Source organism: Vigna unguiculata, chromosome 3, assembly GCF_037176805.1.
Source record: "Vigna unguiculata cultivar grain cowpea cultivar isolate G323 ecotype 2 chromosome 3, ASM3717680v1, whole genome shotgun sequence".
Classification (NCBI taxonomy): Eukaryota; Viridiplantae; Streptophyta; class Magnoliopsida; order Fabales; family Fabaceae; genus Vigna; species Vigna unguiculata.
Genome location: NC_140794.1, coordinates 22089275 through 22102498, shown reverse-complemented (window position 1 = coordinate 22102498; position 13224 = coordinate 22089275). Strand labels below are relative to the sequence as shown.

The window sequence follows — 13224 nt, the reverse complement described above, 5'->3', positions numbered from 1 at the left end:
TAATGTAGATTTCTACCATTATCTTGGCTATCTTTTGCTAACAAAATCAATTCCTCTTGAGCTTTTTATCTATTTTATCCTCACTTTTACTTTGCTTTTGTGAATAAATACAATATGGGTTACATAGATCGAATTATACCACTAATCCTCTTTTTGTGACCAATTTAGTGATAGGAAGCTTTTGTCTCAAGCCAAAGAAGATGTCAACCAGAGAAGAAAGAAGAAAAAAAAGCCAAAATTGAACATATAAATATAGCAGTTCAAGGCTGAGCGGCAGAAATCAAGGCTGAGCGCAATTCTTCTCGCATTTTTCAGCGTTGAGCGCCAGTTAATTTGCATTTTTGGACGCTCAGTGCGAGCATTCAGCCTTATTTGGTTCACAGTTTTAGGCACTGAGCGCTAGAAGCCAATGTTGAGCGCTGATGGGCTTGCATTTTTTGGAGGTGCGTTACGGCTTGTGGGAACAACTCTTTATTCCTTTTTATATCTCTTTCTCTTTCATTTCTTCCATTTGTAAGCTTAAGTTCTCCATGACAATGGAGAGCTAAATCCATTTTTTTTAGGTTAGATGTAGCCACTGCACTCTTATATAATTACAATGCTTTGAATATATAAATGTCTCTTTCATTAAATGCTAGTCTTTTTGTTTCTTCACTTAATGCTTGCATTGATTTGGCCATCCATTGCATGATATTTGGTTTATTGTGGGTGGAAATATCTTTTGAAACCTTGATTTGGAATAAGAAAACTCAATGGAACTTGTACCTAGGAATGGGGCTTGACCCATTGGTTGTCTTAAACCCTAGTGCATAAAGCAAATTTGCTTATTAAGAGTTCAAGGAATTGACTCTTTGATGAAGGATTATCTTGTTTCCTTTTAAGATTATGAATATGGTGAATAGTTGTTTAAAGAAAACTCAAGGAATTCCCTACTGGACATTAAGATAGAAGGCTATCTAGATGTGAAGGTTCCTTTCCAAGAGTTCAATAGGAGAAGAGATAGCTTAAGGTGCTTATAAACGAAAATAACAAGAGAAAGACCAAAAACAAAAATACAATGAAAGAATAAGAACAAATAAAATGGAAGAGAAGATAATAGTGGATATGGAAGTGGAGTACGCCACTCATAGAGGGGGCAAAGCAAACCAACCTCTAGAGATGAGTGTATGGTGTCGCCACTTGCATAACAAGATAAGGCAAGAGTTCTTCCTCTCCTAGAAGGAGGGCTTAGCTCACGGGACAATGGTTGAAACAAAAGTGTTTAGATTCAAAGTATTCAACCCTTTTACAAGTGGTAGAACTCCCCTTAAACAGATAGTCTTGGGGGCCTCTAAGCAAAATACAAAAGATGAAAAGGCCTAACTAGAAAAGCAAGGAAAACCCTAATTCTAGAAGCATCTTCAAGCTAGGCACAAAATGAGATGGTGGTGCTTCTTCCAATGAGGATTCTCGGCCAAAAGGGTGGAGGAAGAGAAAAAAGTGGTCTCCAAATCATGCAAATAAGCATAAAGATCAAAAGAGACAAAAGGTACAATGTCTACTTTTGCTTTATGCTTTTTGCTTTTGCTTTACTCTCTCCTCTACATCATTCATGCTCTCCAATCACCATGCGCCACCTATCAAGCTTGTCTCTACAAAATTAACCTACAAATCAACTAAAACAAGGATTAACATGTTGACTTAAGTTTAATTAATTTTGGTCAATGAGTCAACCATAGTCAAAGGTCAACAAGTCAACTAAGTCAACTTAGGGAAATCAAGAAATTAAGATGGAAAATAAAGAAAGAGACATAGAAGAAGGATCATCCCCTTTAGTCATGCTCCTAGTAATTCTCCTTGGGGTAGTCTCCATAGTTCTTTGAGTGGTCAATCCTTCATCACTCTTAATAAGGAAATTTAGGCTCAATCCATTAAGAAATTAGGGTTTGAGTAAATTTTTGGGTTGGCATTAGCATATTAATGTAGAAGAGGTAAAATTGTAGTTGCATGAGAGCATAATTGGTGAATTCTAACCCCGACAATATAAATTCATATCATTTCTAATCTTTTCCATTCATTAAGTGCCTCTAACTTCCAAAGTTCAATTTTAATCATTTATGAAAAATTTAATTTCCTACACGAAACTCAAAATATGGATTCATTCTTTAGTTTAAATTAGTCACTAATTACACAATTATTTAGCATACACGAGTCTCTTGGGAAACGATATCTGAGTCTTACCAGTTACTACGTGTGTGACTTGGTACACTTGCCAAAGTTGTAACAAGTTTTTGGCACCGTTGCTGGGGACCCGTGTCTAATATTATAGTTTTGTGTGATTTTTGACTTATTTAAACTTAATTTTTTTGTTCATATTTCTTGTTTTGGTTTTGTTAGATACACACGTTATTTGGGCTAACTTGTAGTTCAAGCTTGTTTTTGTTGTTATTCTATAGTGTATACATGGTAGAATCCATACAAGGAGGATTGTGTCTTCAGAACCACTCCTTGTTGATCCTGAGATAGAGAAAACTGCCCGCAGAAACAATAGTGCCACTAGGCGACGATGAGCTTAAGCACAACAAATTGCCCCTCACTCTTCTGCTTCAGACACTCTTTAGTCTACTTCTCAGAATCTTGATTCATTTTTAGAGGAAGAAATGACTAAAAATCCTCATGGTGATGGTAGAGGTCGTAAAAGACGAACTTTGGAAGATTATGCGACGTTCACAAGCCATATCAACTTCAACAGTATTGCTCGGCCAATAGTCAATGCCACCAATATGGAGATGAAACTGACTCTTATTCACCTAGTTTAGAGTAATCAGTTCAGTGACCTGTCTCATGAAAATCCATACACTCATATGGCCACATTCCTAGAGATTTGCAACACTGTGAAAATCCATCAAGTTCTCGATGAAGCCATACGCCTGAGTCTCTTCCCTTTCTTCCTAGCAGGACCTGCTAAAGCCTGGCTGAATTCCTTTCTTGAGAATAGTCTCACTAACTGGGATGATGTGGTTGCAAAGTTCGTAAGAAAATATTTTCCCCAGTCCAAGGTCAACAAGGGAAAACAGGAAATATTAGCATTCCAGCAAGATATGAATGAGTTCTTAGGCCAAGCATGGGATAGATTCAAAGGAATGTTAAGAAAAACTCTCATTCATGGATTTGATCAACCTACACAACTTACTCTTTTCTTGGCGGGCCTTAAATCCCAGTCAAAGCTGATGTTGGATGCCTTGACCGGAGGAAGTATCAAGTGGAAGACACTAAAGGAAGCTTATGAGTTGATAGAGAATATGGCAGCTAATGATAATGAAGCCTATACTGAGAGAGCCTATTCTCAAAAGAAGGGTATTCTAAAGCTTCAATCTCAAGATGCTCTGTTGGCTCAGAATAAGATCATGACTCAGCAACTAGAGACCTTCATGATGAAATTGTCACAACTTTCCCAAGAGCTTCAAAATACCTCTATAACTCAAATCCAACAAGTGCAAAGTTGTGAGTTGTGTGGAGGAAACCATACCAATAGGCAATCAAGGCTGACTTGGGAACTATAATTAAGGATGGAGACCTCACCAGAATTAGACCAAGCAGGACTTTCTAATAGACTCCCACATCAACAAACTTACCAACAACCTCTTTGACTGATAGAACTTCAAAGCTTTAAGACATAATGTAGCAGTTCTTGCAAATGTCAATACAAAATCAACAGAACATTAATGCATCAATTAAAAATTTGGAGGTGCAAGTGGGGCAATTAGCAAAGTAATTGGCGGACCAACAAGGTGGATCATTTTCTGCAAATACTCAAGCCAACCCCAAAGGACAATGTCAAGCTATTTTCATTAGAAGTGGGAAGGAGGTTGGGCTAGATTCTAAAGAAAAGGTGGAAGCTGGAGAAAAGAAAAAGAATGAAGAAGCAATTCAAAAGGAAGAAGTTGATGAAGAAATTGTAGCAGAGGAGAAAGTTAATAAAAGAGAGGAAAATGAAAAAGAGAAAAAGAAAAAAGGGAAAGTTGTTGTGAAAACCCTTCCCTATCCTCATAACCCTTCAAGAAAAGAGAAGGAGAAACAATTAGCTCGGTTCAAATACATATTCAAGCAACTTGGGATCAAGATTCTCTTTTCTGAAGCATTGTAAGAAATACCTTCTTATGCAAAGTTCATGAAGGATTTCCTCGGTAAAAAGAAGAAGTACATAGAAGAGGAAACCACTGAGGTGCAAGGGAATTGTATTGCTATTATTCAAAAGACCCTTCCTCCAAAGTTCAATGATCCAAATAGCTTCACCATCCCCTGCACCATTGAAAATCATGATATGGGGAAAGTTCTAGTTGACTTAGGAGCTAGCATTAATTTGATGCCCCTATCTGCGCTTAAGAAGATTGGTGGTCTTGAAGCTAAACCAACAAGAATGACCTTGCAATTGGCAGATAGGTCCATTAAATACCCCTATGGTGTGGTGGAGGATGTTGTGGTAAAAAGAGATAAGCTCAAATTTCCAGTAGATTTTGTGGTGCTGGAAATGGAGGAGGATGAAGGTGTACCGCTCATTCTTGGGAGGCCATTCATGAAAACATCTAAGGTTGTCATCAATGTGGATGAGGGAACGCTGAAATTAAAAGACCAAGATGAGGAAGTGACTTTCCATGTTGTTGAAGTTATGCAAGAATCCAGTGAGGAACAGACTAGTCTTAAGGTCATTAATGAAATTTTAGCTGTGACTAGTAGACCATGACAAGCTTCAAGACTACTTGAAAAGTGCTCCAATTTCTTCTTTGTGAAAGTGCATGAAGAGAGGGAAGAGAAAGATCATGTTCTAGTTCACCACCACTCTTTGATGGGAACTAATGGGCTTAGACCCGACCAACAAATTGTGATGAGAAAGGAACATTTGAAGATTCAAGTTAAAATGGGCAAGGTTGTGGGTTATTAAAGACATCAAAGTTGATGGAAGGATTGAAATTGAAGCTCCTTATTTTAGAAGGACTAAATTGGTGACTAGTGATCAATTGAAGTTGTATATGTGTTAGGTTGAGAAGCAGCACACCAAAAGCACCAACCAAGCTTAAGTGCATTAACTGTCAGGCTCATGACGTTAAATAAGCGCTTCCTAGGAGGCAACCCAATGTTCTCAACCCTTTCTTTATTTCAATTTGTTGTTTTGAGTCTTGTGAAATTTTATGTGTTTGTGAAATTTGGTAGTTAAGTTGAGCATGTTTTTCTCTGTTTTAAGTCATGTGTGCATCAAGCCTTTGATGTATTGTCAATGTGGTCTTTAGGTGTGTTTTAGGTTAGTCTTAGCATTTATTTTTGTTTGAATGCATGTTTGCATGAATGTCGAGTGCCTAGGTTCAAAGGTTGAGAGAAAAAGCATAGAATTCATAACCACTGCAGCTCTGACGCTCAACCTTGATCTGTAGCGCTCAGCCTCAGCCACGAAAGTGACCACTGCAGCTTCATCGCTCAACGTCAGATTTTAGCGCTCAATGCCACACCAGAAAATCAACAACCTTTGTTTTAACTGATACAGTTCTAAGCGTTGTTGCAAGACGCTCAACGCTGGCTCGTGGTGTAGGTCTGATGCTTTTTGGGATAGTTTGGACAATGTCTTGGGCCCATTCACACCCTCATCCATTCTTTGTCTCAAATTCGCTCTCCCACTCTCGAACCCTACCTCTCCAATCCCCAATCTCTCATTTTCAAACCCTAAACCTTGATTTTCCCCCAATTCTGCCGCTCACCACCGCTCATCCCTGTCTCCATCACTCCCATTCTCAGTTTTACACACCACCACTCAGCCCTACCCTGCCTCTAGCACTCTCGTTTTCATCACCACCCCATTACCATTCGCTCCATTCATTATTCCTCTGCACCCACACGAAACACCACTTTCGTGCCTCCATCCACGCACACAAACCTCACTCACGCTCCCTCTACACCCACACCAGTCACGTTTACACTCTCCATCGTTGCTCACCGCTCAGCCTGCCATTTTCGTATTCCCTTACTTACGCACTCACCTTCATCAATTGCACGAATTCACTGCTAACCTTCATCACCTTCAATCACTACACGAATCTAAACCACCATTGCCAACCCAGTTCGCGAACCAACACCTCTGCAAACCACCACCAACCCAATTCCAGGAGCAAGCTTCTTTCTCAATCCACTAAACCAGGCATTCCTCTCCTTTGCATTCATTCACGTAAATGTTCATGTTTTTATTTTTCATTCATTGTGTAATTGTTGTTTTTTTGTGCATTCTATTGTGATGTGCTAATTTTATGAATTGTGTGAATAATTATTTAGGCCATTTCCATGTCTTTGTGCTTCAAAGAGTGATGTTGCTAAGGTTGGGCTGTTTAAGCCATGTTTTTGTCATTGAGTTGAATCCTCTTGTGATGTTCACTGCCTAGTAAGTCTAACTATCATGTTCACCATTTGTTGTTATATCTTGTGTTGTCATGTGAATATGTGTTGGCTGGGTCAAATTCTGGACCATTATTGTATGTGCCTGCAGTGTTGGCCAGTGTTACTCTTTTAAGGCCATTATTTTGGTTGTTGCTCAAGGGCAATGGTTTAGTTATGCTAACCTTGTTTTGCTGAGTCTTGTTTTGTGGGGCGCCAAAATGCCCCTATTTTGTGTTTTTGCATTATCTAGTTCAATGTTGATGACCTTGGTTTTGATTGAGTGTGAATTGAGTGGAAATTTAAGATGCCTATGTTTGGTGTCTATTTTTGTGCCTTTTCTCACAATTTTTGGCTACCAGATTTTAGACTACTATAGTCTTTTTGCTGCTCATTATCCAATTTAGTTGCTGACATTTCAATGCCACTATACCTTTTTGTGAATACCTATTTTACAAGATGTCATCTTCTTCAACTCCTAATCGCCACAAGGCAACTACTGGCCAATCCTCCTAAGGTCAAAAGAGGAAGGAAAAATTCTATTCCCATCGCTTCCTCACCAAGGAGCATGAGGAAAATTACGACTTGGTTCAAAACCGATGGCTCTTGATGGAGAAGCCCCTGGCCTGTTACCTGGAGAAGTGCCTGAATTCATAGAAGAATTCCTTTGCAAAGGGTGGAATAACTTGGGATTGTATCCAGCTCCGACAAACATAGCTATAGTGAAAGAGTTATATGTTAATGCAAAGCAAATCCATGATGAAGATCCCTTCTTTATCTATGTTAGAGGAAGACGCGTCCCTTTTGATGTTAAAACTATCAACACATTCTTGGGAACGAACTGGAAATCGGGCAACACACCTTGCTAATATGCCCAATTATTCAATGCTGATGTTGACTACACAAAGATTGAGCGGACTTTATGCATCTTGGGGGGAACATTTGAATTGAACAAGAACCAACAACCCATCAAAATCCTACGATCGAATCTCACTTCAAGGAGTAAGATGTGGCTGACCCTTATACACGCCAATATGACCCCATGCTCACACGTCTCGAACATCACCATGAGCCGGTCCATTATCCTCTACGCCATTCTCACTGGCAGACCTTTGAATGTTGGTAGACTCATTGCAAATGAAATCCACTAGTGTGCCCATGTTGCCATGCCTAAAGCTCCTCTTGGGCACCCATCTTTGATCACTTATCTATGTGAGTTGGCTGGGGTTGACACCTCCATTCCACCTTTCGAGAGGCCCCATGCACCAATTGAAAATGGTTACTACACACAACATTGCTTGCTAGTCGAAGGGAGGGACCTGCTGCACCACCATTCAATCCTGACTAACAACCAACTACCCCTCCCCTTGATGCATGACAGATCATGCAGTTGCAGATGCAATCCCTGGACCTCAAGCTAAATGCCCTCCACCGGTTGGAAGTGGTACACACGGAGATGATCTGAGATGTGTCTTTAGCCATGTTTGAGCTGCATCTTTTATCTGCTAAGGAAGTTGAGGCTAGAGTAGCATGACCTAGGGACCAGGCCAACCTTTCTAGAGGAGGAGGAGCAACTTCCTCTGCTGCAGCTGCTGATGATGAGGAGGAGGATAAGTCTAATGATGAGGAGAAGCCCGATAATGATGAAGAGGAGGGGTCCAATGATGATTCCTCCGCTAGGAGCGAGGATAACGTCTCACGGGATGCTCTTGGAGCTGATAGATGACTCCCTTTTGTAGGACTTGTGTTTGTGAATAGTCCTGATTTTCAATTATGCTTTTAGATTTCAATTTAAATTTTGGTTTTAACTTTCATTTCATAGTTTTTGAATTTTGTAGCTTGGTTGGTGAACTAATCTTCTTTTGCATTGACTTGGTATAGTGATGCTTGATTTTAATTGTGATAAATGATTTTGACATATGTTGACAATTGTGGAACCCAAAGTACCCTGTGAGAGATTGTGTCCTAGAGTTGATTTGTGTGAATGCTATCACTGTGGACTCATAATTAATTTTGCTTGAGTTCATTTGCTAATCATTTACTTGCATGCTACAGATGATCAAGGCCATCTTTCTTTTTCCTGTTATATAATTGAGCCAATCTTTTTCAAGTAGATTTCTTGCGCAAACCCTTTTAGTCTTTGAGCCTTAAAGATAAAATGTGTCATTCCTTGAACCCTGAGCATAATGAACATTTCAACTACCTTACTTTGAGCTTGAGAGAGCAAATAATTGTTAGTCATGAGTATGGTTCAAGTTTAGGGGAATTATTGCTGATATAAGGGAGCATGAGAAAATGTGTAAAGCTTTTGGTTCAATTCATAAAAAAAAAAAAGTTGCTGCAAAGAATAAAAATTGTTGAAAGCAAGTTGGGAATTGGTTTCATTTGTTCATAGAGAAGGGAGAAAAATACTTTCATGATTTGATTAGTTGTTCTCTTAGCTTAAGGTACTTTTGTTATCCTGAAAAACCAAATTTCCTTCTTAGCCTAGCCACGATACAAGCCATAAAAGCCCTTGTGATGATAGCATGTTTGTGAAAGTTTTAGGCATTTTGAACAAAAAGCAAAGTTATATTGTGTGACATTGTGATGGTGGAGAGAATGTTATTTATATGCATACACTAGTGGGATTGAGTGAAACACTTGTTCTTGTGAGAAGTGGTTCCCATTTATCAAGGAAACATTTTGCCATGATTGTTGATCCCTTATAAACTTTTGCATGTTCTTGTGAGCACCATAGCTTAAGCTCGCCTTGCTAATGAAACACATATGTCAAAAAATCTTTCAAATAAGAGCAAGCACGATTGATATCTGTTTTGGTTGTTTAATCATGTTTTCTTGAGTTGCTAGACCATTGCAATTGTGTTATTCATCTAGGCCAAGTTACCCTTTTTGCTTGAGGACAAACAAGGTTTTAAGTTTGGGGGAGTTGATAATGTAGATTTCTACCATTATCTTGGCTATCTTTTGTTAACAAAATCAACTCCTCTTGAGCTTTTTACCCATTTAATCCTCACTTTTACTTACTTTTGTGAATAAATACTATATGGGTTACATAGATCTAATTATACCACTAATCCCTATTTTTGTGACCAATTTAATGATAAGAAGCTTTTGTCTCAAGCCAAACAAGTTGTCAACCAGAGAAGAAACAAGAAAAAAAGGCCAAAATTGAAGATATGAACATAGTAGTTCAAGGTTGAGCACTAGAAATCAAGGCTAAACACCATTTTTCTTGCATTTTTCAACACTGAGCGCCAGAATCAGCGTTGAGTGCTAGTTAATTCGCATTTCTAGACGCTCAATGCCAACGCTCAGCCCCATTTGATTCGCATTTTTTGGCGTTGAGCGCCAAAAGCCAGTGTTGAGCATTGATGGGCTCGCATTTTCTGGACGCTAAGCGGTGCGGGGACAACGATGAGCGACACTTGTGCTGATGTGGCCATTTTAACCTATTTCTTCTGGTTTGCTCGAAGGGAATGGATCTTTGGCAGTGGTAGGCATGAGCAAACTTGTTTTGGAGAGCTTGGAGGTGTGCTAAGGCATGTGGGAACGACTCATTCTTCCTCTTTGTATCTCTTTCTCTCCCATTTCTTCCATTTGTAAGCTTGAGCTCTCCATGACAATGGAGAGCTAAACCAATTTTTGTTGGGGTTAGATGTATCCACTACACTGTTATGTAATTGCAATGCTTTGAATATATAAATGCATATTTCATTGAATGCTAGTCTTTTTGTTTCTTCACTTAATGCTTGCATTGATTTGGCCATCCATTGCATGATATTTGGTTCATTGGGTGTGAAAATATCTTTTGAAACCTTGATTTGGCACAAGAAAACTCAATGGAGCTTGTACCTAGGAATAGGGCTTGACCCATTGGTTGTCTTAAACCCTAGTGCATAAAGTAAATTTGAATTGACTCTTAATAAGGAAATTTAGGCTCAATCCATTAAGGAATTAGGGTTTGAGTAAATTTTTGGGTTGACATTAGCATATTAATGTAGAGGATGTAAAATTGTAGTTGCATGAGAGCATAGTTGGTGAATACTAACCCCGACAATATCAATTCATATCATTTCTAATCTTTTCCATTCACTAAGTGCCTCTAACTTCCAAAGTTCAATTTTAATCATTTATGCAAAATTTAATTTCTTACATGAAACTCAAAATATGGATTCATTCTTTAGTTTAAATTAGTCTATAATTACGCAATTATTTAGTATACACGAGTCTCTCAAGAAAAGATATCTCGATCTTACCGGTTACTACTTGCGCGACTTGGTAAAATTGCCAAAGTCATAACACTACCTAAGCGCAACCAGGCGAAATTGTGCTCTAGACCGTCTGACAGTATTCCCTTGTAGCTAGGCACCATGCATCTAGTGACCCCTTTATTTGTGGTTTATCGCTTGGAGGATGAATCCTTACCACCAGGCGATACGTGTTGTAGGGACTCCCTACTGCCAAGCGCTACACTAGTAGGGCGAATCGTACTAGTTTAGGCACTGCAGACTGTTTTATCACACATCAAGCATCACAATACTTACTTAGAATACCAATTACACATCTTCACAACTCAACATACATCAAATTACATTATCACAATCCTTAAGAATCCATAAATCATAAGCATTCATGCACTCAAACTTTGGTGATATGACATCCCTTAAGAGTAGCCTAGCATATGCTTGAAACATGTGAACATAGGAACTAGTATATCAATCATCGTACAATTTTACCAACATCACATCAAATATGATACATTTCCACCCTAAAGTACCTCATCCCAATTCAAGATTCATTCCAACCACATGATACCCAATTCATACACAAGTGCACCTTATTAGTTATTTGATTAGATTATTGGATCATACATGTAAATGAAGCAGTCCTAAATTGCCACTCCTAGGCTTCTAAAACATGCAATCAGTTTACTGATATCAACAATACCTCTTCTATTCTCTTCCATTATATGATTCAAACCAATACAAGTCATATTATATCCCATATCCCTAGTGCATGCATTAAACCCACTCATTTTTAAACATGTACTCTATATCATGACATTATTTATAGGATTCAGGATAAGTCCCAATAGTTTAAATTTGTTGCTAAAGTAGACAACCAAAACAAGATGTTAGTCATCGTCTATCGCCCGGCGGCAAAACCCGTACCGCTAAGCGGTGCATTAGTTTTCTGGGAATCCTAGAATTCCCTTGCACCTGATTGAAACCCTAAATCTTCTAGAACACGATTCAATCATCCAATTTCATATAATTTACATACAATTATATCTCTAGCATGCATACACACTCAATTAATCCATACACTTGCTAAATAGCCAATTTAGTAATATGCGCAACACATTTCGCATCCATCCCCAAATCCTCATAAAACCTTCATGTTCATGATCCCTCCCCAATCATCAAATCATCACAAGTAGGGAAACATTCCCAGTAAATTATATAATTAAACAAACAAATAATAGCACAAAAATTTTCAGATTATCCAGGCATATAACAGAACACCCCTAAAAAGGCAGATTGCACCAAAAATCAGTTTGTACCGCCTAGTGGGCCTTCATTGCTGCCAGACAGTTTTTTGTAGAACCCAAAAAATTGGGTGAAAACAGAATGAGTTGCGTGGCGTGCCTCCTTAGCTGCCAAGCGATTTTTGAACAGGAGGCCAAAAACTTCAAAAAAACAACACAGAGAAGAGGAAATTGAGACGCTCAAACCACAATATAACGCAGAACATATTATTCAAAGTAAAATCACGCAAGGATAACTCCCATTACCTAAAGACTCCTTTCTAGCACTCAATCTATCTCACTATATCACAATTTCATTGTTCTCTCTTCCTCCCCTTGTAGGCACATTCACTAACCTTATGCTTTCTCACAACCTCTATCTCCTCTCTCTTTCAGCCCCAATATAAATAAAATAAATAAAAATTAATTTATTAAAACTAAAGTTAATAGCCATTACTTAGGTATTTTACTGCACTACAACTATGCTTCCACATTCACAATATATTTGTAAAATAAAACAATTCAAATATCACACTAATGACACATACAAGAGTCAAATCCAAGTCCTTTCAACATCCCTAAGTACTCTCAATCACTTGAGCTAGTATTATTCTTTGTCCATGACTTGTCAATTAATTCTTTTAGGATTACTTCCAACCCACAATTATTTGTAATTTATTTATTATTATTATTTATCCCAACTTTCTGGGTCTTACATTGACAATCAATATGTTTTTCATTATGTTTTCTTATAACGGAGATCCACATCTAGTGTTTAATGAAACTTTTTGTTTTTTAAAGCCACTTATACGAAGAATGCACGAACAAGATAATTAACAAGTGACTTCAACAAACAACACAACAACTATAGCTATGCATGCAATGCAAATAAAACGTGTCCAATCAAAATACATCTTGTTGAAAATAACTCGTACCTGTAAATATGTCAATGATACAGATGAACAATGAGAAATAGAAAGACAGGAGTGGGATTGGGGACCATAACTTGGAACAGGCAGGGACTACAATGTTGATATTGAAGTTCAACACAAAGCAACACACTAAAACATTTAAAAAAAAAAAAACCGTTAGAGGATGTTGAAGAGTAGAGATCCGAGTGTTTTTTCAAAATGTGAAAACTTTAGAGGTGCAAGGTTTTAGTTAAAAAATATGGAAGGACAATTATTTTTTTAATTACCCTCACCTACTTTGATATAAATGTAATCAATGCAGATATTTAGGAATATAAAAAAAGTTATTTGTGTAAAGAAAAACCTCGTAGAGTTAAAACAAAAAAA

The 13224-nt window shown here is 38.1% G+C and overlaps 1 protein-coding gene across 1 annotated transcript; it reads left to right on the top strand.

The window, feature by feature from the left end:
• The first annotated feature begins 4150 nt into the window (after positions 1-4150).
• On the top strand, positions 4151-4723 carry LOC146887595 (uncharacterized). The gene has a single exon (XM_085670295.1). The coding sequence runs from the start codon at positions 4151-4153 to the stop codon at positions 4721-4723; it is 573 nt and encodes a 190-aa protein (XP_085526421.1).
• Positions 4724-13224: the final 8501 nt, after the last annotated feature.